General features: G+C 41.8%; 1 protein-coding gene across 1 annotated transcript in view; it reads right to left on the reverse strand.

The window, feature by feature from the left end:
* Window positions 1–858: 858 nt before the first annotated feature.
* The window catches only part of LOC139215780 (glutamate receptor ionotropic, NMDA 2D-like), a 94,049-nt gene continuing 67,393 nt past the window's right edge, over window positions 859–27,514 (reverse strand). Inside the window, exons 10-16 of the mRNA XM_070846814.1 lie at window positions 20,846–20,971; window positions 18,846–18,958; window positions 16,610–16,726; window positions 15,863–16,023; window positions 11,741–11,810; window positions 10,320–10,449; window positions 859–926 (exon numbers count right to left, since the gene is read on the reverse strand). Coding sequence (XP_070702915.1) covers window positions 859–926; window positions 10,320–10,449; window positions 11,741–11,810; window positions 15,863–16,023; window positions 16,610–16,726; window positions 18,846–18,958; window positions 20,846–20,971 — 785 coding nt within the window. The remainder of the gene's footprint in view (window positions 927–10,319; window positions 10,450–11,740; window positions 11,811–15,862; window positions 16,024–16,609; window positions 16,727–18,845; window positions 18,959–20,845; window positions 20,972–27,514) is intronic.

Consider the following 27,514-nt stretch of genomic DNA (forward strand, 5'->3'; position numbering starts at 1 on the left):
TCATCTGCATCCAGGCTGCTCTTTAATCAATAATTATTATTGCTTTTAATCAAAGGCTTTGGTTCCCGTGAGGACATTTGACATTTATGCTTGTTTACAAAGTGTGTTTGTCAAAGTGACACTGATATCATTTGAACAGCACCGAATAGCCTCACACATAACCTTGGAATTGAGAGTCTGTGCCCTCCGCTATAAGACCTGCAGTGCAATCTTGTCAGGTGTGCGATTGTTATCTAAAAGCCAACTACAGGAAACAGCCACAGAATGCAGGGCGCCGTCTGACAGGCAGCAGTGACTTGTAAAAGAAAATTAACAGATGGCAAGAAGGAGTGTGGATGTGTAATCGTATAGAGCAAAAACAAATCTCAAACCTGGCAACGTGACCACTTTCGATTACATTTAACTGCTGCTTACAAGCTGTGGTTTGTGTAGAGAGTCAGGCAGGAATTAAAATGTTCTTAAGATTGGAAAAAACATACACTTCCACACAGTCAATATGAGTGTTACATGTATCAGTAAGGAAGGTTTAGGATGAGTTGTTAGAATAAGTTGTCAGACAAGCGGGATAAAACTTACTGAGATAATATCTGAACAAACACTTTAAACTATAGCTTTAGTTTTGTCAGAGTAAGTGAGATGATAATATAGATAGATCATAAGTTAGTCAGGATTTTGTGATACCTCATCATCTGCCGGCAGGGACATCAGTGAACCCCCTGAAGATTTTTAACACAGTGTCTGTGTCTGGATTTGTGGTTACAGCACTTGTGACGATGGGTTGGTTGGACATTTTAATACCTTACTGATGGACTGACTACGATTACAGTAAGATAACATTTACTGTAGAAGTATAAGGCGTCATACCTCGATCTTATCGTTGTGGCAGATGCCCGACAGCCAGAGACGCTCCAACATATCAATCTCATCTGCAAGAGAAAAGATGGAGGGAGAACAAGGAGGTCAAAAAGAGGAAAAGCTGAAAGAAAAAACGAAAGAAGAAAGACGGGAGAGAAAAGCAGGTTTAAGGTTGACAGGAAAGCGACAGCAGGAGAGTTGAGCAAAAGAAAAGGAAAGATGAGGGATAAGGGAGGGAGGAGACAACGGAGGAGAGTGAGTTAAAACCACTTCTTTGTTATGAGAGCAACACGTTTGACCTCCCAGGGAGAAGAAAGTGGAGAGTGTTGTGTTATGTCAGAAAAGAGAGGGACATGATGAAATGCAGCATGTGGGACAGAAGTGAGAGGAGAGAGTGAAACCTTATTTGTATAAAATTAGAAAAAAAGTGACAATGAGACTAAGGAGAGAAAACCAAGGATCCATCACACTAAGATACCAGGAGATAAAAGTCCACAGACGGCTGCATTTGTCTGAAGTATGAAAGCAAAACGAACAATTCCAGAAAAGTGGGGAAAGGCTAAAGGAAGGGGAGAAGGTGGCATGGGAAACAATTAGAGGTCATTTGCAGGGAAAGTCATGAGATTGAAAAGTGAAACTTGGAATTACAGCGAGTCAGAAAAGGCCCTTTGAAGCAGGTTGTGAAACGGCCTGACATCTGAGGGCAGAGCGACGCGACGGAGCGCCGGAGATGAAAGGAGGTGAACTCACACAAACGTCACACTTCCTGTTCACACACATGTGATACACACTGCGAGCTCCGTCGTAATGGGACTCCGAGCGCCGGCCATTAATACGTTAATCAAAAAGAATGAGGCAGTGGGAAGGAAAAGGAGGATCAAATGTACACAGACTCATTCAGACAGTACGTCGATGAGCTTTTACAGCTCACACACACACACACACACACACACACTGTGTGACTGCACACACTCTGAAGATGCACCAGTCAAAGGAACTTCCAATTCCCAATGTTCACAGTTACAATATTAATCGACCTCTGGGTTAATTAACGCCGTCTGGAAACGCCTCCATAAAGACCTGCCTCACAGATTAGACCGCCACGACTCAGCCGTGTTGACTGAAACGTCAGATCTGCTCAAACAAAACGTAAATCTCACTCCAGCACGAGTTCTCTCTGTGTGCCACATTTCACTTCCCAACAGGCATGTAAGGGAATTCAAATGTTCCTTGACAGCTGAATTATACCGGGCTCACCTCGATCAACCCTGCCTCCTCCCCCCCCGCTCCCCGTGCACATCCTCACAATAGGCACTAATATGCATGTTCATTCTGTGTGCGGCTCACTCCCGTAATCTAATTCATCGAGTTTCAATGAGAGCTCAGCTGATTTCTCGCTCCCTGTCCGGCTCTCTGCCTCTCCCCTTTATCTCCCTGTAAATACGTTAATCATGGCAGTCAGCGGCGCATAAAGCTGCTCTTTGGGAGAAATCTTCCCCACAAAGAGCTGACAGACAGGCAGAATTTCTGCTGGATCCTCTTTCACCTGCTCCGAGGAGGAAAATGCCACAGAGTAAAGAGGGAAGTGGTGTGCACAAGCAGAGAGAGGGTGGGGGGGGGGAGCCAGAGCTTGTAATTAAATTCATGTTTCATTCTTCAGTTTAGCAGTGATTTGGTAACAATTCAATTCTATTCCTATCAAGAGAGTGTGCCTGTCTTCCTTTAATAGCTTAACATTGGTCAAGAGTGAGGATTTAAGGCCCCCCAAACTTCGATCCTCTCAGTGGCGTTATAAATAATATCTGCTTTATTCATTCTGTGCAGAAGAGGCATTGCTGGAAAGGGACCTGGAGCAGTTTGATGCTCATAGAAACCTCCACAAAGAGGCGAACAGGAGACCAGGAGCACCTCGACTAGCTCCTTTCAGTGTGCGTCCTTTGTGTGCTGCTTAAGCTCCTTAACCTGTCCCTGCAGTGCGTTTGGTGCCTGTTGCACACACCAAACATGTCCCACAGTCAGAAGAAGAAGTGTACAGTTACTTAATTTTGTCTGTTTGAGAAGTAAATGTGGTAAAACTGCTGTGATTAACAAATTATTAGTAGTTTGTTCAAAGGTTAAAATGACCTGTCCTGTTCCAACAAAGGGAACAGCAGCGTAACAATGTTCTACCACCTGAGAAACCTCTAACTATGGAGGTCAGGGTGAAAGGTTGGACATGAAGAAGAATGTGACATTACCGTCTGTCAGCCACGACTAAGGAGTTTAAGTTAACCAAACCCTAACCGCAGAAACACAAGAAGAAGAAAGCAGTGTGATAAGTCTTCAGACCTCAGGACCACAGGTTGGACCATAAACCAGCAGGTAAAATCAGAGCTTCCTTCACACTGATCACCTCCTCAGCTCTTTGTTGGTAGACTGACACACTTAAACTGACCTTTAGGTAGAAATTAGGCCAAAATAACAAACCATCTGACCTTGGCTACTAAATGTACTAAATAGAAGAGAGTCAGAAAGACCAAAGGCCAAAACCACAACACAAATATCTCACATCACATTACAAACATCCTCCATTCATTTTCCATTTCACCCTCACTGTGTAGAAGATCCCAAGGTACCTGCACTCACACCTGAACGGGGCAATCCACCATTTTTCAGACTGACCACTTAATTGAAGCCACACTAAACTAAAGATTAAAGATTAAACTAAAATCATCATCAGTAAAAAGTAAGCATATCAAACAACATACATAAGTGAAAGGTTTTATTATACACTGTTGGAATAAAATGTTTTTCACCTCTTCTCATGAAATGATTGTGACAATGTGATTTATTCTTGATAAATAAAGTTTATATCTTCTCAACTTTATCGATCGAACTCTTCCAAACATATCACAGTGAAACTTAAACCACAATGAACCTTTGCAGACTGTGGATTCAGGCTTTAACTAAATTGTTTGTGTTACTGTGTAACTGAAATGGAGGCCAGCTTCTCAAATAAAGAAACTTTTGGTTCATTTTCATGTTTCATTCATTTGTTTTATGTCTCATATTTACATTGGATTACTGTTCTCAGTGTTCTCAGTGATCTGCAATATCCAGTTTATGAAGAAGTGTAGATGAAGCAGAAGTAAACTTAGCAGGAACATCGGACGGGACAGAAAACACAGCGAATCATTTAAAGTCACTGTAACAGCTTTTATTGTGAGTGACAGAAGTAAATTATATGAGCTCCAGCTGTTCCTGCCGTCATGTCTGCGCACAGTTTCTTTATCTCTCAAACAAATTGTTTTTGTGAAAACTGTCACTGTTTTCTTTTTTCTTTTTTTTCCAGTAAAAGCACAAATAATAATTGGATCCATCTGAGAGACAACACATGTTGTCATTGTGTGTGTGTGTGTGTGTGTGTGTGTGCATGGGAGGTGGTGACATCTAATTAATCTCTAAGGAGATGGATCTAAAAATATTTATCTTTTCAATGGTACTTCTGCACGGCACTTGGAGTTATGAGGGTTATCAGACTTCCAATAAGATAGTGCCAGAATGTTTTGTCCAACTGCCAAAGCAATTTCAACTTTAACAACCGTCCCGTATTTTATTCTACCCTCTCCTTTAGCAAACACACTGTGAGACGGGGACCAGGGTGACAAAAACAATGACGACTTCATGAAATCGTTTATGCTCAAAGGTAAATTTACATCAAATGAGCCGGCGAAGGTTCTCGCTGTAGCGGTCTTTGTTGTGTGGGATGGCGTGCACGTCTGCGACAGGGTATAATATGAAGAAAAATAACTTAAAACGGGAAAAAAGTGTTTGTTTATTTGTGTTTTGATGTTGATCCCAAATGATCCGTGGGTTTTGTTTGACTGTGGAACTAAACTAAACATAAAACCAAGATTACAGGTTCACAGAAATATCTCTGCTCTCACTCTATAAAATTAAAATCAACATCTGGGTTTTTTTAAAGTCTCAAAGCCATCTAAACAAAATAAAGAAAAGAGAAATACATTTCTCGAGGGTTCACAATGCTGTTACATTATGTTCCAACCCTCTGTGCCAAAAGCTGTTTGCATTCACATTTTCTTTTTATCATTCTTCTGTGTGCGAGGTGCTTTTGTTGGCTTTGCTCAGTCAGCAAGAGCCAACGTGAGCGACAAAAAGATGCAGCGGAGTGGAGGCGAACTTTGAATACGCACTACGCTGTGGGATTTAAGCCTTGGTGCGACATCAGCAGTTGTAACAGAACATATTCCTGCATCTTGGTCCTTTGCAGCGTCACTTTGAAGACGGTTTACTCCTTGGAAGTCTGCTGGAGCCCGACTTGACACGCAGCTGCCTTCAACCTCAAAAAGGCTCCCTGTCACAAAAGTACTGCCGTGTATTTGCTCTCTAAGTGCAAATAGGAGGTCAGCAGCACTCCAGAGACAGAGTAGTAGTAAGTAGTAACTACTATTAACACCATTAACTACAGAAAACACTGCTCAGACTAATAAATTCAGCTTCTACTTTGTCGTTCTTATGTTTTTAAGTCCTGTTTCACCATGTAAAACACTTTCTGGAGCACTTAAATGAATAATATTTGTTATAATTTCTATTACTACTACATTCTCCTGCCCTTTGAGCTGCTTTTAGTATGGAAGTGTTTAGACAGAAGATTAACAGTGTTCAAAAAAACAATGAAGAAATGAGCAAGAAGCTACTGGAGTCAGTGAATGAGAAAAGTATTATATAAAGTAAGTATATGGGAATAGTAATCTAATATTATGAAACACTCCTTTAAAAACAGTTGTGTTTGTTGTGCCACCCAATCAAACGTCAGATGTCTCATTTTAGGAGGAAGAAAAACCTGTTTCACAGTTTCCAGTCTGAACGTTTTCAGTATCCGTGTGCCTCTGGGGAGTCGCTGTCACTCTGAGGCATTTTCCACCTTCCCTCTCCGGCTGGCTAATTGTGAACGGACTAAATTGCTCCCCGGAGAAGCCAATTTGGTGACTGACCAATCAGGTGCTAAAAAAAAAAAACGATGCTCGTACAAAGAAATGAATTAGGGGGAGCGAGCACAGGATCTGTAAGAGTGCATGTGAGGCGGATAATTAATTCATTCAGGAGGCACAAACATTATTAACCAAACATAATGTACAGTTTACAGGAAGTCCTCCAGTGTTGGTCAGACAAATCACTTCTTAATTGAAGTCTGGATTATAAGATGGAAAATGGAGTTCACCGACAGCTGTGGTTGGAACGTTAGCAGCGTTTCTGCTCTGTGTGTGTCGCTGTGTGTTTGATATCTTGTTGACTCTCTCTTCCCTCTCTGCCTCTGCTGCACCCACTGACTTATCTCCACATTTCAGGATGAATCAGCTTTGCTTTATGGCTGCTTGGAAACTCCCGCTACCGTGAAATATGAGCACAGAAAATGCTCATAAGTCTTACCTTTGTCAGAATTTCAATTTCTGCTCAGTGTGTAGGGTGTTTATCATCCTTAGAAATCTACATACATCATGGTGTGGCTTTACCTGTAATATGTTTTTCCTATGTTTCATCTCTTTTGCTCTGTTATTCATCTAAGTGCACTCTTTGTTAGTCCCTATATCTCCTCCTTTGCTGCATGGTGCCTTTATTTTTAATGTTACAACTGTGGTGCTGCTTCGGCCAGAACAGATTAAGGTTCCTCCTAACTCCTTAGAGCATGTGTCCTCTTTCATAATCTGATGTTTACATGCATGAACACATGGACGAGGTGTTCGTGTGCAGGTAAACACACTCACACTCAGATACTCCTCATCTGTTGCTTAATTGTTTAGCTTCTTATCTGTCATAGCTTATTAGCGTCAGTGTTGCAACGTATGGAAGCTGGTATTAATTCAGTCTTTTTATTTATCAGTTGTCTGATGCCAGCAGCTAAAAGGCTTCCCAGCCATTATGGATATATAACAAAAGGGGTATTATTTTAATGCTGAGATTCCTTCTGACTGCAAACCAAATTATTGGAGCTTGTCAAGGTCACTGTGTTAAAGTTATTCACCATCTCTCTCCGCTGCCTGTGCCTCCTCTCTTGTTCCCTTCCAATTCTAAAAAGTGCTCCTGGCATGAATAGAGGAGAGCAATTATTGCCAAAACATTTCAGTCAATCAAAGAGAAATCAGAACATTATGTTTGCTTTAGAAGTTGGCTACAAGACAGAAACTTTACAAATACTAGATTAACATTTATTTCTGTCTTTGTTGCATCGTTTGCCTCGAGCCGTCTCTCAGTTTCTCTGCTACGAATGCAGAGTTGTGATTTAGATGATGCTCACCTGTCTGTGGGATTACAGAGCGAGCACACATACTTCTGTATTGTTAAAGCAGACTGTTCACAGGATTCGATCAGTTTCCCTGCAGTCCTTTCAGTGTCTGTTCAGCCTCCGCTTCCTGATACTCATCAGCACTGTGCTGAGTGCTGAGAGATCATGATTGACACAAAGACACATAAACAGCCTGGTTAACAATGCCCGCCAGTTTATTGTGGCGTTAAAGACACAGAAAGGAGCCAAGAGCACCTCCACATCTCCTCTTTTCAGCCCATGTTTCTGTCCTACTTCCTGCTCTTTATGTTCTCTCTCTCCTCTTTCTCTCTTCCACACCTCCTCCTTTTCTGAGTTAAAGAGCAACTCAGCACTGAATACAAGCCGTACGCCAGCACGATTTACCTGTACTGCTCTACAAGGGCAATATATTTACTTTAGAACATATATTTATTCAGATTTGAGTTACAAACTGTATCTACCATGTGTTTAAAGATGTCCAGATCCATAACTTGTGTGAAAAGGACTCGTCACTGCTGGACTCTCTGCCGCAGACAGACGGCTAACTAGACAGTTAGAATAGCTGGTGAGATAACTGCTACTAGCTAAAGCTGTTATCTGACATTACATTTCACATAGGTACAACTGAATAAGACACCAACTATATCATTTCACTAATGGAAAATAAAGCAAAGAAAATAGCTAAACTCAGCAGATTTCATTTGCCATCTCATTTTTTGACTCATGCTTTTCTGCTCCTTTTAAATCAAACATGTGTGCATAAGCTATGTAGTGTAAATAATGATTTTAGTGGTTGATATGGATAAGAAAGCTGACAGAACACATTTTGTCGGTGGAGTTTCTCACAATGTTCATTGCAGATTATCCAAACACAATGCTCTGCATTTGTTAGGTACTGTGTGGGTTCTATGGCAGTCATTGTTTGGGTAAAATAACCAGCCTAGAAGGACATGAGATGAGGTGCATTAGAGCTTTTCTATCTGAAAACCCTCTTTGAACTTCTGTAATTACCCCTCTTTTCCTTTGCAGGGCAGTGTAGTTCTCTGAGATGTACATAACCACCAGATGTAAAATCTAGGCTGAAGTAGCCAAGTGGCTGAAAATGGCGGAAAGACATTGGTGCAGACACTCAAAGGCAGGGTCTCTGTTTGCATTTCTATGATTGATCTATTTAAAATGTATCGTTAGGGTGCTAAGTAACTCTTAAAGGAACAAGTGGGACATTTTCTGTATCTATAAATTAACTTTACCTTTTAAGAAAAAATGCTTCCCAGAGGTTGCAATGATGTGCAGCCATGTGTTTGACTGTGTTTCAATCATGCTGCTGGCTGTTCAGGATCTATTGCATAGTAACCAGCATCTACCAGCATTTCTATGAATGTATCGGACATGGTTTATGTCGAAAAGTAGATCCAATATCAGCTTGGCATGTTTTTTGTTTTCTAGATACTTTCTTTTCTCATCAATGGTAACAGAAACGTGACTCAGTTTCAGTACATATTATTAAAAAAAACACTTTTGTATGCTCCTCCAATAGCACAAAAGAAATCCATTCTTAGAAACTAATTATCATGGACATTATGCAGAGTATATCTACTTCGTGAAGTAACATTACAAACAGATGATCAAGCACGTGATAAATGAAGGGATTCTAAAGGCAAATCTGCTGTGAAATAAATCGAGAACCGAAAAAACAAAAATAATAAAACTGATTTCACTGTCATGAACTATTTAGCAAACCATGAAAATAACATGTAAATAAGACAAATCAATCTGAATTGTAGAGAAAAATGTGGAATCAAAGTTCAACGTAGATGTTGGCACGAGTCAGATGTCAGAAGATGATGAAAAAGACAAAGTCTGGGGGTGAAACAAAACACCGCCGAGGAACATTTAAATATATCTTACAGCTTTTATACAAAGAGAGGAAAAGAGTCAAAATCTGACACCAACACTCTTCTTTAAAGTAAAAGGTGACTGGTACAAAAACAACAACACGCATAAAGAAGAAATAAGGGGAATAAATTCAGAAGGAGTCAGGCTCTGTGTGTGTGTGTGTGTGTGTGTGTGTGTGTAATCACAGAGATCAGACGGAGAATGTATGAAAGAGAAAGAGCAAACGTGTGTGTGTGTGTGTGTGTGTGTGTGTGTGTGTGTGTGTGTGTGTGTGTTATCTGACAGCTTTAACAGAGCTCACACCTCCATTCCTAACTTTGAACTTTGTCCTCTTTCATCCTACGAACACCTGAACACACCACGGATGTACAGTACTAATAACATCTCCTGCTGACCTGACCTACATTCATATCCATGGACTGAAACATGCTGTAGTCGGTGCAAAGAACTCACAGTTATTTCTGATTTGCATTTTAAAACTCCACACTGCAAAACAAGACCAGCATTTTCAAATGCACTCAATTCTGAAAGTGTTTCTGGAAAAGCGACATTTTGGGGGATAAACAGATTTTCATTTGCATTTCAAATTTAACTTGTCTGTGTAGACGTGGCCTCAAAAAAAAAAAAACATCCTCTAAGTACAGCTTGGTTTAATAGTTTCATGAAATGAGCACAGCGTGCCAAATTAAGGGTGTGTACACACCAAGAAAGGATTAACACATGGCAAGAAAAGAGAAAAAACCTTGACAATCACAGACCAAAATAGAAGCCACAGCCTCTGGTATTGAATTCCCACGACCGTCCACCCAGACCTGTGCTCTGAATACGAGGCTGGATATAATCAGCACTGGACTGCTCTGTCTGTACACGACGTATCTGCAGACGTGTTCACATTTAGTCTGTGCAGACATAAACGTGTGTGCTGCATGCAGCCGGTCCCCTCTGACCTTCATGGTCTTCAACAGATTACAGAATGGACTTGATGCAGACCTTTGTGCTTCTACAACATGGGAAGTCAGACAGTATGATACCATCAAGAGGGAGCATTCATTGAGGGCAGGATTACACCAACCACATCCCTGCTGCTGTGTGTAGTGACTTCTTCTTCTAATGTTCAACGCAGCAATGCTGCACAGCCAACCTGACTTTATTTTCCAACCCTGATGAAAGTTTCCCTTTCCCCTAACGATGCTCTCTGCCTCGCATTGACCTAAAGACTCCTTAATCAGTCGTCTTCGTGCTCAGCAACGCCCCGCCCTCTGACTTTCTGTCTTACCGTCTCCAACCAGCTGCAGCAGAGCCAGGTCTAGAGGTCGTTTCCAGCGGGAGTTCTTGTGCAGGGCGATGCCGTAGCCCGTGGTGGCAAACACCTTACCAGAGCCGATGGTCATCACCTTGTGGGGTAAAAAACAAACAAGTAAACACCCGTACATCCACACACACACACACACACACACATGCATCTCTAGGCAGAGTCAGATTCAAAGAGACAGATAAAAATTTGCTTAATTTCTGCTGTAATATTTTCTGATTACTGCCACTGTCACATAAATGCAAAACAGTTGGCTCAGCACTAATATCGACACCCCCGAAAACTCCAGGGCTTGAGTGGTGGATATTGTTTCCGTGGAGGAATTAATATAGATCCACATCAGCTGTAATAATTACTGCAGCAGTCGCTGCTGTATGAGGCTGCTGGGAGCTCAGACCTCCCATGGACCTTATTACAAATGATCACTGGGTAGGATTTTCATTCTCGCTGTGGGAGCTGTATCAAATGCAAACTTATTAATAAATCAACACCAGCGCTGTCCAAAAATGACAATATTAACTACCTACCAAGCTACCGGCCGCGAGGGACCAACATGAACGCATCGGATGTGTTTGATTTATTTAATGCAGATGTAGGAGCGCTCATTTGGCATGCTTGTTGTGCTTGTTGTGCTTGTTGTGCTTGTTGTGCTTGTTGTGCTTGTTGTGCTTGTTGTGCTTCGGTTGGAGTTCTTCCCACAAAAAGAGGCCGAGCACATCGAAGACTTTTATCCCAGAAGGACGCTAAAAACTCGTTCACGCTTTTATTTCCAGTTGGCTCGGCTACCGCGACGCGCTGCTCACAGCTTTATCTAAAAAGTATCTCAGCTGACTGCAGCTACTCTACGAGAGTTTTAACTAGAAAAAAGAAATTTTAGAATTGATTTTGAAATTTTAATGCTTGTTTTTACATGATTTTATTTATTTCTATCGTATTTTATTTTATTTTATTCTTACTTCTTGAATCTTAAAGTTTTCATTAAGTACTTTTATTGGTCAACTGTTGATCTTATTGTTTTATCTAATGGTTTCAAATCATTAAATTCATATTCATTCCCTCTTTCTTGATGGTTTTAACTCACATGTATTATTTAATTTATATATGTTTTGGGTTTACGTGTCAGTTTCTTTGTCTTTGAACTCTCCACCAACTTTCACGGTCGCTCACACATTGTTCAGCACATTCGGCTTCTACCTGGAATGAAATGTGTTATATAAATAAAGTTTAGCTTGCTTGCTGGAGAACATCCTGTAGCTCTGTAGCTCACAGTGGCTGCGGGGGACGGGGGGGACGGGGGGGCCTCAACAATAGCTGAGCGATGTATGAGCGTGTCACTGTGCAGAGTCGTGAAATGACAGAGATCTATTTCTAACCTTGCAGCCCTCGTCCTTTCTGGCCATATAGTTCAGCACGGCAGCGTCATAAATGAAGGCATCCAGTTTCCTGCAGCGAAGGAAGAAAGGAGGAACATTACAACAAAGGAATGGAAATCACTGACCTGGAGCTAATGGAGACAATGGAGGGAGAGCAACTAGTGAACAAAATGACAGAGATGATGGATAAACCAGCTGAGACAATGACTGTCTAAACAGAAAACCGACACTGAAGAGTCAGGAGAGTGTCGTTCTCAGCACCTACGTGAGCTATTCATCATAGTGGACGCAGAGATGTCAGTTCTCCTCCCACAGTAGCCTCCATAAAGCCTCGTTGTAATGAGGAAGTGAGGCATGATTCTCTTGTTTTGCTCTCATGGCTCTCTTAGAGCAATGCGGGTTTATCACTTAATGTTGTTTCTTGTACACAGATAATATAAAAACCAGTTAATAGATCACAAACACTGCCAACGAGCCACTTTATTCCTGCGTCATATCTTCATATAAAGACGTGTCTCATCGTCTCTAGACCATGTCAGCGGAAACTGAAGAAAATGAAAAGCTTTTGCTTTATTCCAAGATGATTGGAAGCGTTGCTGCCTTGTAGTCGTGGTACCATAAATGAAAGTGCTGCTAGAATTACTTGTTTAGACGCACACACATCTCAGACCAGATATTAAACTGTGCCGGCTATACAGTGAATTACTGTAAATGCAGCATTGTGGGACATGCAAGTGGATTGAAATTCACTATAAAATCATATCGCAATGTGACAAATGGTTGTAAAATTGTATTGTATTGTTGCAGAAACTGTTAGTCAGTCAAAAAAAATCAAACAACTAACTGAAAAATAATAGAAAGGTTAAACTATGATGAAAATATAAAATTAGTTGAATTGTCTCACTGCAGCAGGAGCAGAAGAGGCAGGATGAGGAAAACTGGACGTACACTGATAGTAAGCTGAAACACTTCATCATAAAATAATGGACTGAATGTAACAGCTCAGCTCAGACTCATGATCTGAGAATCCGAGGATGGATTTGCGACTACACCTGCTCTTCTACTTCACATTCATTTATATTCACGGTCGGGGAGCTGCACTGTACAACCAAATTCTTCCTGGAAAGAGAGAAGGAGGAGAGGAGAGGGGAAGGGTGGGGGGGCGACTGTGCTGAAGGATGGGAGATTGAAAAGATGTGAAGAGGAGGGTAAGATGGTGAAGGAGGGGAGGGTGTGGGTGACAGGAAAAGGAGAGAAAAAAGGAGGGGGGTTAGAGATAATGATTGGGGAGAGAGGGAGGGAGGAGGGAAGGAAGTGCAAAGCAGAAGCAAAAGGAGTTGATGAGCTAAGAGCAAGGAGTTAATGAGGGAGGAGGAAAGGGCCAGAGAGAAGGATTAGGGAGAGAAAGGGAGAGTTAGGAGAGGAAGAGGAGCGAAGAGACAGAGATGGAGAGGTGATGTTCGGAGCCTCGACAGCCAAATCAAACAGGAATCTTCATTCCGCTTTGCTTTGACGGCGTAAACTGTGTTCCCTCCATAAATAATGTCAGGATGAGAGGGAGAGAGAAAGATGTCGATGGGAAGATAAACAGCAAATAATGAGCGAGGGAGGTGAAGAGACAGGGGGATTAAAGTGAGATAGAGAGAGGTAGACGCTGATGTAAGAGGAACAAGGAAGATGAGTGAAAAGGAATGCATCATGGGAGTTTTAATAACACGGTACGTCAGATCTGCTAAAGACTGTGGCTGCTGTTAGTCAAAGTGTGTGTGTGTGTGTGTGTGCATGCTGGTCCCAATCTGCATTTGAAACCTCATTTGCATCAACTAACATCACCCCCCCCCTTCCTCCTTCCTCCTCCTCCTCGCCTCCACCCCCCCTCCCACGTCAAACACCATGAGCAAGTGTATATTTTATGGCAAGTGCTTTGTGTACTTTGTGGCCCCACAGGCGGATAATAAACCCACCCCCTTGTTGAAGACAAGAGGCGCCTGAGTGGCAGCCGGTGCTGAGACGGCGGGATTTCCCCCCTGCACTGCGGTTGCTGCTAGCATATATTATTTAAAAGCTCTTCTTTCATCCCCCCCCCCCACACCTCCTCCTCCTCTTTCTCTTTCGCCTCGTTTAGTAGCCATGATCCTGATGGGGCTGCACAGGTTACAACTGTTAGCGGAAGCTCCTGAGGCGAGGAGGATCGATGCGCTAACAGGTTGGGAAAGACAAGAGGGTCCTGTAATTGCAGCAGGGTTTGGATGACAACGCAGCCTCAAGTTAGAAATAAGAAAAAACAGAAAAAGCAGAAGGTGCAGATTCGACTTGTGGATTAAAGGAGAAAGCTGAGTTTTTTTTAACTCTGGCTGATAGGAGACGTGTTTGCTTGGTTTTCGTGGATCCAGCCTGATTGCTTCCAGTCAGTGTCTAACTTCTTTCCCTCCATGCACCTTGCAGCCCCATTCTGCTGCTCTCCTCCCTAATTGTAGTGAAAAGTATTGTTTTTCACTTTGTAGTTGTTTCGCCTGCTGTAAAGGATTGGTTTTTTTCTAAGGGGGGCTATCCAAACCAAGCTTGTGTTTTCTTCAAGGTGTTTTCTTCCCTTTCATTACATATAATATGATTCCATTTCTACAAATGCATCAAGCTACAGCAGCTCCAACACACACACACATGCCACCCATCCAGTTTTTTACTCTCTCACACAAATCTTCTACTTCCTTCATGTTGAGATCAACAGATGGGCGCCATAAAGGGGTCTCAGTAAGGCGTTGTTGCACAACTTCAGTGCTACTCGGGGGAGTATTAATCCCGAAGGATATCACTCCCACCAGAAGAGGAACATTTGATGATAAAGGCGATCAGTCAGAATAACTTTGTGGACCCAAGGGAGGGATTTCTATTTGGTATCTTTTTCTACTCAGTGTGTTTAATGATAATATACTTCAGAGGTACAAATGAAACAAATGTTAGTCCACGCTGAGGACAAAGCGACATAATTAATGGAGTTTGGAGTTGATGTAGATTGAATGGACAGATAATTAAGTGGTGCTTACACACTGCTGATAACTTGGCCCTTATTGAGCCATTTCCCTTAGTTTAACCTGATTTTGTGCCACAGTCCAACCCAAACATGCCTGACTCACTCAAAATTATTTATATGTGATTTTTAAATATTAACTATGTGTGACTTGTTTTTATTTCATGTTTTTATGTTTTATGTTATCCATTTTATCAATTCTGGTGGTTTTGTTGTTCTCATTTAAACTCTGCACAGCTTGAAGTTGGACAAAGTTGTTATTAGATGAGGTCAACGGACTTAAACGTAAACTTGAAAATGGTTTCGGTGTGAGTCATCCAGTCTGGAAACAGGGAAACAAACCCAAGATGAGAGCGAAGGCGGAGTGATGACTGGAATTTGCTTCTCATTCATTTGTGAATGCACTTTTTAATGTCCTCAACTGTGATGACCCCTTAATCAGAAGCACCTGTGGGGCCCAGGGTGCTCCTGGGTTATTTAAGAGCTAGCCACCTACTAACCACTCTCTCTGCTCACCTTCACAGGTAAAACATGCAGTTCCAGTTTTCTCTTTTATGATTTGGCATGCATTTACAACACTCACGCAGACACGATTCACACATTCATCACACCCACACTACTGATTCTACTTACGTTCATAACCCCATCCTAATTTGGCATTAATTTGGATTTGGTTTAAGTTCAATAAAATACACCTTAAACCTTTATGCTTTGTGTGTCTCTCCTTTGTGTTGTGGCCTTTTGAGCCGGGTCATAAACATAAACATGTGTCCCTGGCGTCTCTGGAGACCGGCGAGCAAAGCTCTTAAAGTGTTGGCTGCAAAAAACCTGCACAGCAGTCCTCACGTCAAGGATGGACTGATACCGACGGTCTGCGACCCGACTTCAGACTTGAAACCTTTAAGTTTTGTTGTGTTTTATGTTCTTTTGCTGTTCATTTGGCAGGTTAGCCCGTATGTGACTCCCTTTGGGAGACGGCAGAGCTGATGTGGAGGTCGGTGGGTGACCAGAGCATGCAGAATTAAAGAAGAATAGTGTGCTCTTTCACTCTTCTTCCTCACCGTCATTCTCCTACTCATCACCACTTTCCTTACCCAGTCTTGAGATTCTCAATGGCCTCCTCCACGCCCTTCTGGTTGTTGCGGATCATGTACTGGTGCATGTTGGGGTAGTTGGAGCGGATGTTCTCCTCTGTGCTGCCGTTTGGCACCGTCCCAAAACGCAGCGGCGGGTACTGCTCCGTCGGTTGCTGGAACTGCGAGAAGAAGAAGTGTGAAGAGATAAAAGCGATAGAAGGAGAAGGAAGACTTAAAGAGAGAGAGACAAAACTGGGGTGGAGGTGCCGATCACTGCCGCAGGATGAACCGCTACAAGGATTCAGTGTTCACTTTCAAAGCACGGCCTCCCTGCTACAGTTTTCTGAAAGAGCTGAGAGGGGAGACTGATAAAACAGATGAGGTTTTAAAGTGTCAGAGCAGCAAGATACAGTTTTGTGGGTTCTGCTGAAACTGCACTGAGAAATAAAAGGAGGCAACAGGGAGAGGCAACATTTCAAAGGAGCATATACACCATTTCACTTCTTTCCCTTAACTCAAGCTGTTCTGAAGTTGTCAACCTCTGGAGAAAGACAAGAAGCTAAACAACCTTTGATGGATTTATTGTTTGTTCTCAGAAATATATCTGTTTCTGTTTACTTGTAAAGGTTGACAAAAGCCTTTAATTGTACTCTTACTAGGCTACATCTCTTGCTCATCTATTCATTTCTCCATCTATACGGCCATCCACCTGCACATGCATGCATGCATCAGTCACCCCATCCATCCCTCCCTCCCGGGCCATACCTTCTTATCTGACAGCCCTGACACTGTGTCGATGTACTCCTCCTGGATCATGAAGGCTGCCAGGTTGGCAGTGTAGGAGGCCAAGAAGATGACAGCGAAGAAGGCCCACACCAGCACCTGACGGAGGAGCGCGGTGGAGTAAGATCAATGAGGGCTGAAAGTCTGACAGGTGTGGAAGTATTTTAAGATTCCAGTGACTGTTTCCACTTCCTGGCATTTCATTGCTAAACCTGCAGCTGATGCTCTGTCTTGCCTGGAGGCTTGAGTCATATTTGTCAGAATGGCACCTGTGAAAAAAGTCACTGCAGCCTCGGCATTTGTCCTTTTTCTTGCCTTTACTGAAATTTATAATAATGATAAAGTGTCACCTCTTGACATCACGCTATCTTATTAGGTCTGTCACAGCCATATAAATGAATAATGGAGAAAAAATACATTTGTTCAAGCACTGTATATAGATACATGGGGTACACACATTGAGGTACTTGTACTTTATTGAGTACTTATATTTTATCCTACTCTATACTTCTACTTCACTACATTTCTCAGGTTACTTTTTGTAAACGAAGTCCGATGAAAAGTCCCAAACCAACAATATATTACTCACGTCCACTGGTCCCTATTAAAGACACCGATCTTTAAAACTATAAGACTCATGAAGGAAGATTACTCAACCAGGAGGAAATAGTTTCTACAGTTGGGGACTATTTTCAGCTGATGCTCTATTTCAGGCAGCGGTACGGTTTGAATGGGACTGAATCAAAATAAACTGCAGTGTGTGCTTTTCTCATAATGAAGGAACACGTCACTCAACAGTGTGGCTCATAAATGTGTTTCTAATCAGAGTTGCTGGACAAAAATGGACGACTAGAAACATCAGGCGTCCTTGTTGGATCCATTCATGGTTTAATTTGGCGCTTAGAAATGTTCCTGTATCATCCTTTATGTACAGTTTTTCTTCTCAAACACATGTATGTAGATATAGCTATAAAAGATCCTTTGAGAAGTGGTTGAACTTGGACTTGGTGTAAAGACATTTCGAGGTTCAGAAGTGCTTCTTTAATTGCTGCAAAAGCCTGCACTGTTGACATTCATCCAGGAAGCTGAAAAGATGTGGATTAGTCGTAGCACTAAGTTTGCACTTGCAGCCGGTGATGAACGGGGTTATTTGCGTCCACAGAATTCTGTGTTTATGCCAAAAGTTAATTTGCATAATTTCCTTAATGAATAAGATGAAAAATGTATACTCGTAGCTCTGGCAACTGAGGCGTGATTTAAAAAAGAAGTAATCTTAGTGAGTGAGGGTGAAGAATGAAGTGTTTTTCTCAACGAGGCTTCAGCAGGAGGATTTGCCCCAACAGAGGGGTTAAACTACAGACTCTAGGGAGTTTCGTGACGTTTGTGTGTTGTAAAACCTGTTAAAACTTCAATGTGTAGTATCGAAAAGACACGGATACCCTGAAACGGTTACAGGACAAGCCTTCATTAAAGATTAAATATATTAAATGTTGCTTTTGCATTTTTAAAAATCTTCTATTGTTGAATGAAGTAAAAACCAATTTGATGGGCTTCAGGGTCATCCCCCTTACATACAGCAAACATACAGTTTAACTACAGGCTACAATTGAGAAAAAGAACTAAAACTCTCTCCTCTGACCCCCTTTTATAAAGCCTGTTGAGCAGCTAATGAGCCCGTGAGATGATTGGAGTTGAAAAGTACTCGGGCAAAAAAAAAAAGTCTACTCAAATGTTTTAACCTCCTGTGGCTCTTTAGTGGGAGCAAGCCTTCGGCTGATTTTCCTTTTCATGTTGTGAGGGCAAAGAGTAACAGCAGGTATTAAAAAGGCCACAGGGGTGAAACAAGTGAATGAACACTCAAACTGATTGCGCCGCTTCATAAAGCTTCCAAGTTTGAGTTTCTTTCTTGAAAATGCAAATTAAGAAACACCAGAAATTAGTAGAAGTAAAGATGGAGTGGTATTGTACAATATTTTCACTTGTCAGAAGTCAAAACTTGACTGAAATTGATTGATTGAAAACATGTACGTTGCACATGAGAGCATTTTAAGGTTGTATTTGAATGTCAGGCCGGTCTTTACCACATAGAGGTGAACAGTGTCCTTTAAATAGAAGAAACAAATGCTGGTTCGCCTGCAATTATTCAAATAGTGCCTTCTAGGTGCTTAGCTATCGTCAGACCACCAAAATAAATCAGTCAGTCAGGCGGAGTAATCACCATGATCTTGCTGGTGGTTCCTCTGGGATTCTCCACAGGCACTGAGTTATTGAAGACCAGCGCCCACAACAGCCAGACAGACTTCCCTATGGTGAACTTAGACCCGCCTGACTCTGAGAGAAAGAGAGAGAGAGAGTTAAAGCTCATTACGTATCATTGCATGTTAAGGTTCCCCTTAGATGGAGCTACTGAGGCCGTGGCAACCAAAGCAGACAAAAGCTCAGATGGTGAAGCTCACATATAGTAGATATATTCATTATGATCTTGGGTTGCAGTGATTGCAGAGACAAACTGTGCACAGATCTAAGAGCTGCCTGATGTTGAAAGTTCAAACAGGGGAGATTGAGTTAAAGAGGGAATAGAGGAAAAACCTATGTGGAGTTATTAAAGATTAAACCTGTCAGTGGACTCCCTTGTGTTAAATATAGAACCATCAAACTGTGCAGCCTCAGAGGAATAAAACACACAGGAATCTAGCTGGTTGTTGAATATAAAAAAGGTGGCGGTACGTTTTCTTACTGGAAAGAGAGTCATCATAGTCTGAGAGCATGAGTGGGGGGGCAGAGGGGGGAAGACTGAGAGAGTTTGAAGAATCTACTGAGTTGTCAACTTTTCTGCAGTGAAAAGGCAGTTAAAGTGAACGCATCAGTGAGAAGAAGAGAGAGGGGAATCTATTAAATCCACTAACAGACTTCATTTTGCTTAACAGGTCATTAAAATTTTTGAAAGCGAGATGAAAGGAAGGATGAGCACATTTCATACTTACTGTAATTCTGGTTTTGTGAGGGTTTTGTGTGGTGGGTAACAATTTCTCCACTACTTCTTCAGGAGGAAGAATGAAAAGTGTCTGCTGTGTCATTCTGCTTTAAGCTCCAGTTTCCCAACATGAAATTCCATTAATCTCTTTGTATCGAGGTCAAATGATGCTTTAAATGCATGAACTGACCTTTGTAAGTATTCAGTAGTGTGATTAACAGCACAAGTGGTCATATATGGAGGGTGGGATTTCACCTTTGATCCGGCTTCAGCGATGATCTTTGATATTAGATGTGGTTTTATTCTGTTGACTGGTTCTCAACGGTCTGCCAGTGATAAAATAACACTGACCTGCCCCACACTTTACAGTGCTGCAACACATTTGGCCAAAAACTGACGGGTGAGCTCCAAAAAACTACAGGATGAAACATACCTGCAACAGGAAATACGTGGAAGGTACAAACACTTAGATTGTGCTCATCATGTGGTAGAAAGTTGAGGGGATTATACTGACAAGATGATTCAATTATATCTACAGAGCGTAAAAAGATTTAGACCTAATCACAGAAAGTGAAAGTCCTTTTGTTACTTCAAGAATCTTATTCAGTTGTCATAGTTCATGAGAAATGTTTATTAAATCGTTCTTAAATAGGTTATTTATGTCAAAATGCTATTTTATCTTGAGCTGTTAATGAGTATATTTGGTATAACAGGAGGTTTAAGATCTCTGCCGGTGCACCGAACCTGGAGAAGAGGGCTGATGGGATGTCTGATGATGACTGGAGGATTTGGATTTGTAAGTGAACTGACAGCCAGTGATGCACAAACACCTACCTGTCACTCCTATAATTCTTGAGTCAGTTTCTTAGAAAGTAATGAATAACATGTTCAGATAATTATTTAATATGAATGCATCGGCACAGTGAAGCAGCCAGTAAACAGTCGGAATACATGATGAACTGACAAGTACTGTAAAAGTGTCAAAATCAGCCACCACTGTGCCGTCGCTGCTTGTTCCATTAAAGATAAATAAGCTGGATCGTGGGTGTGGAGTGATTGTTTTGACTCGTGTGCAGACAAAATAAAAGTTGGACGCTTTGCATAATTTGAGCAAACACCCTCCTCAAATCAGCCCCCCCTCGCTTACATAACTGACAAAGTGACAAGTTGGTAATAATGTTGTGAAATGAGCAGTGGCGGTGGGTTGATTGGCGTGCCGACGCTGGAGCGGCTCCGTCTCTTACTCTTGGCGCTCTGCAGGCTGCGGTTGTATCCAACGGGGCTGAAGAACTCAAATATGAAGACGGTGACAGCCACCACCGACAGGCACATCACAAACATCATCACCCACACCGCCGGGCTGTAGGGCTCTGCAACACACACACACACACACACACACAAAGACACACACGCATGCAAATATCAGATAAAGTTTCAGAAGTTTCCCTGTCATCTATAAAGTATCACTTCATCAAATGGAAAACTGTCTGTCACGATTGGATTGTGGATAAAGAAACTGTGTCCTGAAACTAAGAGTTAAAAAAACCCACTGCACCACCCCGTAACGCTGAGATGAGAATATCCGAATGTTTTGGTTGAATAACCGCTTGCACAGTTGGCCGTCTGCTCCTCCTGAAGGCCAATCAAACCACAGCAAAACAACAGGGCTCCATCAAACAGCCCGCTGACTGAAAACCAGGGCAGCTGTCTCTGTCAGAGACTGGTCTGGATATCAGGCCAATTTGTTATAGTGCAGTATTTTCAGTGTGTTTTTTTAAAGTTTCCTTTGGCAGACAAGCAAAAAAAAAGTTACATTTCATGCATTCATGTGAGGGTAAACAAAGGTAATGAGACAGAGAGAGGGCCTCACCACGAGGCAGAGAGAGCTGGAGAGACTCTGAAAACAGGCTGGATGGTGTTTACAGAGACGCTCTGAGCTGTCCGTCACGTTGCGCTCACGTCAGATCAGATTTATAGTAAATACAAGCTGCTAAATGAGAAAAAAAAAGGTGAAACTCGTCTCATTCTAGGAGGGGTGCAGATAAGACTTTGTATATTTAGTGTTATTTAGCATTCAGAGATATGAAAACAAAGCTAACATTTGAGTCATGGATGCTTTGGGAGCTCTTCACACCTGTCATACTTTAGCCCAGTGGGTAAAGACCAGGTAGGAGGAGGAAATGGTTTATTTGATGGGAGGGGCTCAGTTACAAATACTGTACCATCAGCAATATCAACATGGTATAACACGTGGACAGTTATATAAGAAGTAGTTAGTTCTGTGTCTTTGTAACTTAAAAAACTTTCATGTTGCTCATAGAAGTGAGTGTGATTCCTTCACAGCACTGCAAAGCAAACGAGCATGCTAAGCAGCCGAGGTCCAAACCTCTGGGTGAAGACAGGAGGGGATTGTCTCTCCTCATCCCGTCCTTCTAAAGAGACAGGTGCTAGTCTAACTGCCAGCCGAGGAAACGAGCGGATACTTCTGAGATTTGCCAAATTAGTGGGGGGATTTGCTGCCAATGTGACGGCAGCAGCAGTGGCAGCTGTAACGCTAATCAGAAAGCACCGGAGAGACGAGCTGAGCTGCTGAGTCGACTCATCAACACCTTTGTCTCTCGCTGTTACATCCAGGAAGAGACACTGAGTGTAACTCGACTGTGTGCTGACATACCAAAGAGCAACAAGCGCTGTTACAGCCTACATATGAGGCTTTTAGCCGCCGCTCCCCTGCAGAGAGATGTACAGTGGGGGGGGGGGGGCGCAGGTGGAGAGGCAGGAATTTATCCATTAAACTCACTGTCAGACAGGGTTAATATACTTTTAAGGCCGGGCTGTCAAACTGTGTGTTTTATTACAGTGGGCGATATGACAGGTGGGGAAATCTCCAAACAGAGAGTTTCATTTCTGCTTAAAAAAAAATCAAACCAAAAAGCCTTTAATGATTTCAACAATCATGAAGAGGTGGAGCAGCAGCACCTCGGTATAAATATTATTAAACCAAACACCGGGTGTAATGTCTTTGGGTGAGAGGAAGGAGAAGGAATGAAAGTGAGCGATGATCCCGTCCAGCTATTTCTGAGTAATAACAGGGCAGAAACTACACTGGTGTCAAGAGAAAAGCAAAAAAATGAGACGAAAGTTCAGATTTCAGCTACAAGATTTGAATAATAGTGCCATTTACTTTGGGATTGCACTTTGAGAACATGAGTCAAAGACAAAATGGGCCCAGTTTTCAAGTGCTGCTCGATTGAAGTCACCGTTTGGTGGTGACTGACAGAAACAGAAAATTGCCACCTTCTTGTTTCATTTTCAAAAATGGTCGGTAATTTTGTGTTCGTTATATTTTAATGTCAGGCCACGGACGAGGATTGTTTCCACAGCAAAGAATTATGAATAGAAAAATGCAAAAGGCTCCTTCAGGGGGCATCAGCTCTGTCACCAATCATGGGTTTTGTACTTTCCGCTTAAATTCCCACTTAAAAAGTAATAAGCACTACATCAGTGTGCCACTCTAACAATAAACTTGTAGGGTATTGTAAATTACCGGTTTATTGGACCATATAATCTAATACAATCCTGCAAAATACAGCAGTGTCTAGCAAGATTTAATCCAACTTTATGCTGAGAGTTCTTCAGCCACACTTACACATGTCAGGAGCCGTAAAACATCTGCAGCCTCGTCACTGACCACAGAATTAAATCTGTCCAGCACAAACACATAAACACAAAGGGAGGATTTGTTGCAGGGCTCCTGTGTTGAATTGCATTAGATTGTAGAATATTTGACACCGATCATTTGTTTGATCGCGGCCACACCAGTGGGGCAGAACACTACGAGGCTGAACGCATGAGAAAAGCATTTCTGTTGGAAACTTTATGATTTATTTAGATGTGACTGGGTGTGTCTTTGTGATGTCTTTCTCGTGTTTGTGCACAACAACCGATACTTCGGAGCGACGATAAGCTTCTTTGACTCACTGCATTTTCTCAGCGTGGCCTAAGGGAGGTGGTTCGAAAGTGATTTCAAATACTTGATTGTATTCTTTGGAGTGAAGTGTGTTTCTGACCAAAGATTACAGCAGCTGAGGTTCCTAATCCAGAGAAGAGGAAGTAAGATGTGAAAACAACTGAACTTTCTGTTTTTCCAACCCGTTATCTTACCACCAGGGGCGGATCATGACTGGAGGGACTTCATGTATCATTGGAAACTATAGTTAACACATTTGGTGTCCTCTTCAGGAACTGCTCCTGAGGAATGTTTATGTTTATTCTCCCCCTCCAACAGTGAAATGAAATATCCTCCCTTCTTACCTGCAATCACCAGCTTAACTTGAAAGGTCATATTTTCGTTGAGCTTTGTTTCATTGAGCGACAAAGTTTTACCGTATTTCCCCCAAAGTGCTGGGCAGTGGACGGCAGTGGATCTAGGCCTCGCTCCGGGTGTTATTTGTCTGCTCATTTCGGTGCGTAGTTCAATCAGAATCGCCTTGGCAGAGAAGGTGTGTAAATTAACACATGGTGCACTGCAAACAGCGAAGGTTGCAGTGATTTATTCTTTGTGCTCTGTCAGGTGAGGAGACTAAAGCAGCTACGTGTTGTTTTCAAAGTGCTGTCAGCCTTGAGTTAAGATCTGAGGAGCTTTGTTTTATTTCACATTCATGTACTCTCTTTTCCTGCTCTGGTGATTGGTTTCTGGCAGCTATACACCCATTTTGGACAACAGTGGATCTATTTTTATACCCATATTTAATCAGGGAAAGCCAAAAGAAGACATATGATCACTGTCAACGGTGCCCTTTTTAAAATTTACACCTGGGTGCTGCCAGGTACGACAACCGTCTGGTTTTAGTGCCAGCGAGCAGCCTCGCTGGAGCAGACGGGGTTAAGGTTGGGGTTAGTGAGGTTTACGTGCCCTTCCTCAAGGGCATTTAAGCAGCAGTTGCTGAGTAAAGTGACTTTATTACTTATTCATTTTGCTTGCCAACGTGTTCCCAGCAGGTCCAGGGATTAGAAGCGGTGACCTCAGTACTCTAAGCACTAAGGGGACAATCCTTTTAAAGACAGGATATTCACACTGTGGGCCTGAGTGTAGGGTTAGTTGATCTCTGTGGTGAGAACCAGAGCAACACAGGACAAGGACACTGTATGTAAAACATGCCATTAGCTAAATGGTCTTTAACATAATAATGTGATTATGACCAGTAATTGGAGAAAGGTATTCTCAACATGGATTCTATTAATATTCCAGTTTCCACATGGATTATATGACATTTCCATACATGGTCTCCCTCCTCTTTCTGCCATAATGTCACCATATTGTGGAGTTCTTAAAATGCAAATATCATGTGCATATATTATGCAATTCCATGCTCACCTGGAAGATAAGTGTGAGGGAAAGTGTAATCTAGCATTGCACCTGGGTCATCAATCTTCATGAGGCACTGATGGAACATAACTTCCTGAATGACTTTGGTTTGGACATCTTGTCATCACAGTGAGATGTGGTGAAAACTGATCGTTGGATTAAACAGTTTACCTCCTCAAGTCTCACTTCAATAATACCTCCTGTAACTGTAAGAATATATGAACATATGCTGTTTATTTATCTTATACCTTAACTGTATCGTATGTATGTGAAACTTTACATTTTAGTGAGTGCTCAGTGTAGCTTTTAGCTTGTTTCCAGTTCTCGTCCCTGTCACTTAATTAAAACTTAATAACCATGTTAGCCATGCTCATCCTCAGACAGTGTGATCACTTCCACTAATTCACACAGTAATGTGATTACTGAGTTTGATCATAACAGCTGAGAGCGTGAAGGATCTTGATATGTTTACATCTTGGCAAAACTTACATCAACTTTTACATCAGTTTCACAACTTTAGAGGGTTCCTCTGTGAAGATGGTCTAGAAACCTGAAGGTTTTATACTTGATATACTTAATATATTAAATAAGTGAGATACGAACAGTTGAGGGAAGTGATGCGCACTATGACCCGACACCTGAACAGCCCTGTGGTGTTCAGGGACCACCGAGCGCCAGCAAGAGTTGATAGTGATACGGGTTCTGGCCGTCTGCCTCCTCTGTTGTTCTGATTTAATTCCAGTCGAATCACATCAATCGAATCACAGAATAATCTATTTGTATGATCCATATTTTACAAGGTCAGATTTGTTTTTAGTCACAGGATGACAAGAACCTCCATGATTGACATGCAGGAATAAAAGTAATAAGCTTGCCAACACCAAATGTAACAAAGGAGATTGACAGAAAGGGTGGGACCTTATTAAGTGTTATGAATGAAGTCTGGCATTTTAAGTTTTAAAAGAAAACAACAATAGGAGAATGTTTGTCAGATGCAGGGATAATTTCAATATCTGTTGGGATTTTGACTTGTTTTGAATTTTGAGCATTTGCCTTTTTGTTTCAAGCAGAAAAGATTAAAGAAAGAGTCAAAAGAAAGTTAGAAAAAAGAAAGAAAATATGTGGAATAATGCCCCAGTGGGTGTACATGTAGTGCAAGGACGATAACAGCTATCATTCTAACGTAAAAAAGACACGTCACAGTGGCTGAATACCATTTAGCTGCTTCAGTTTCAGGGTCCTGGTGTTGTGCCTGCAGGCTCACTGTCACACTGTCACAGCTTACTGAACAGAACAGAGGCATCTTTAACGTTGTTACTGTTCTTACTGCCGTGACGTGTGAAAGTGTCTGCAGTGAAAAGAGCATTCAGTCACTCCAACACAGACTTAGTGACCCGGGACTTGATACGTGAGCTTATAAATTGATCACAGCTCATTAGAAGCTGCTCTTAAAGCACAAACTGGTGAAGTTGTGGAATTCTGCTGCGCTCTTTTGTTTGTAAAGGCTTTTATCTCTGAATTGCCCGTTTGATTGACAGCCCTGCCCCTGCAGCCGAGCAGCCTTTCCAACACCCACACACACACACTCTCCCTCGACTGCTCCTCACTTGTTCAATTTTCATGTCCCTCTTTACTGGGTCCCTTGACAGTTTAAGTGTTTGTTATCATCCAGGCTTAGATTTTGTGTCCTCTCCGGCTCCCCGGTCTGTCTGGGTCTCTGTGTTTGCAACATTTCCTCTCTGAGTGGATCGAGGTGTGGCAGCATTGAAAGAGCTAGAATCATTACAGCTAAATTATAAAAAAAAAAGTAAAAGTTCAATATAAGTATTTGCCTGAAGAGCAAATCAGTACACACACAGTTGTCACAACACACTGAAGGTCGCGCAGCAAAGCAAACATACAAGGCTGGACGTCTTTTTCTTTCTACTGCTGAATTAAAAACATTTGGAGAGGATATTGATTTGCGCCAGGGCTGTAAGATTTATTCAGAACTTAATCTTCCGGTATTTCAGAAATTAAAAATAGTCTAATCCTGCAAAAACTTAGTGAAGAAAGAATTCATGCTGTTAAAGTTGTGCTAAAGGACCGACGTGAATAAGCAGAAGGATGTTTGCTTCTTTCTCCGTGTGGATATTGAAAACCTGAATTGATGCACTGATACTTCACACATTTTCTGTGTGTTTGCTAAAGTTGGTCAACATGAGACAGAAAATGTCCAGTGAGCCCAGTTACCCTGCAAAACAACCAGCAACTAACATGTTAGACGTGAAATAAAATCCTTTGTTAACAAGTGTCAAGAGCAGACAGAGTCATCAAACAACTGTCCACTGGCAGAAAATTAAATTGGATTACTTTATTGTTGATTTCTTTTAACTGGATGTTCATTTGAATGTAAAAAATATACATAAAAAATGTTTAATTATGACAAAAAATATTCTCCTGCGACTTTTTTTCACAGTAAAAATCTAAACTAAAACTAAATAAAATGACGATAAGAAATTATAGTGTAAAACGCATGACGATACAAATGAACTAATAACTGCTT

This window comes from Pempheris klunzingeri, chromosome 16, assembly GCF_042242105.1.
Source record: "Pempheris klunzingeri isolate RE-2024b chromosome 16, fPemKlu1.hap1, whole genome shotgun sequence".
Classification (NCBI taxonomy): Eukaryota; Metazoa; Chordata; class Actinopteri; order Acropomatiformes; family Pempheridae; genus Pempheris; species Pempheris klunzingeri.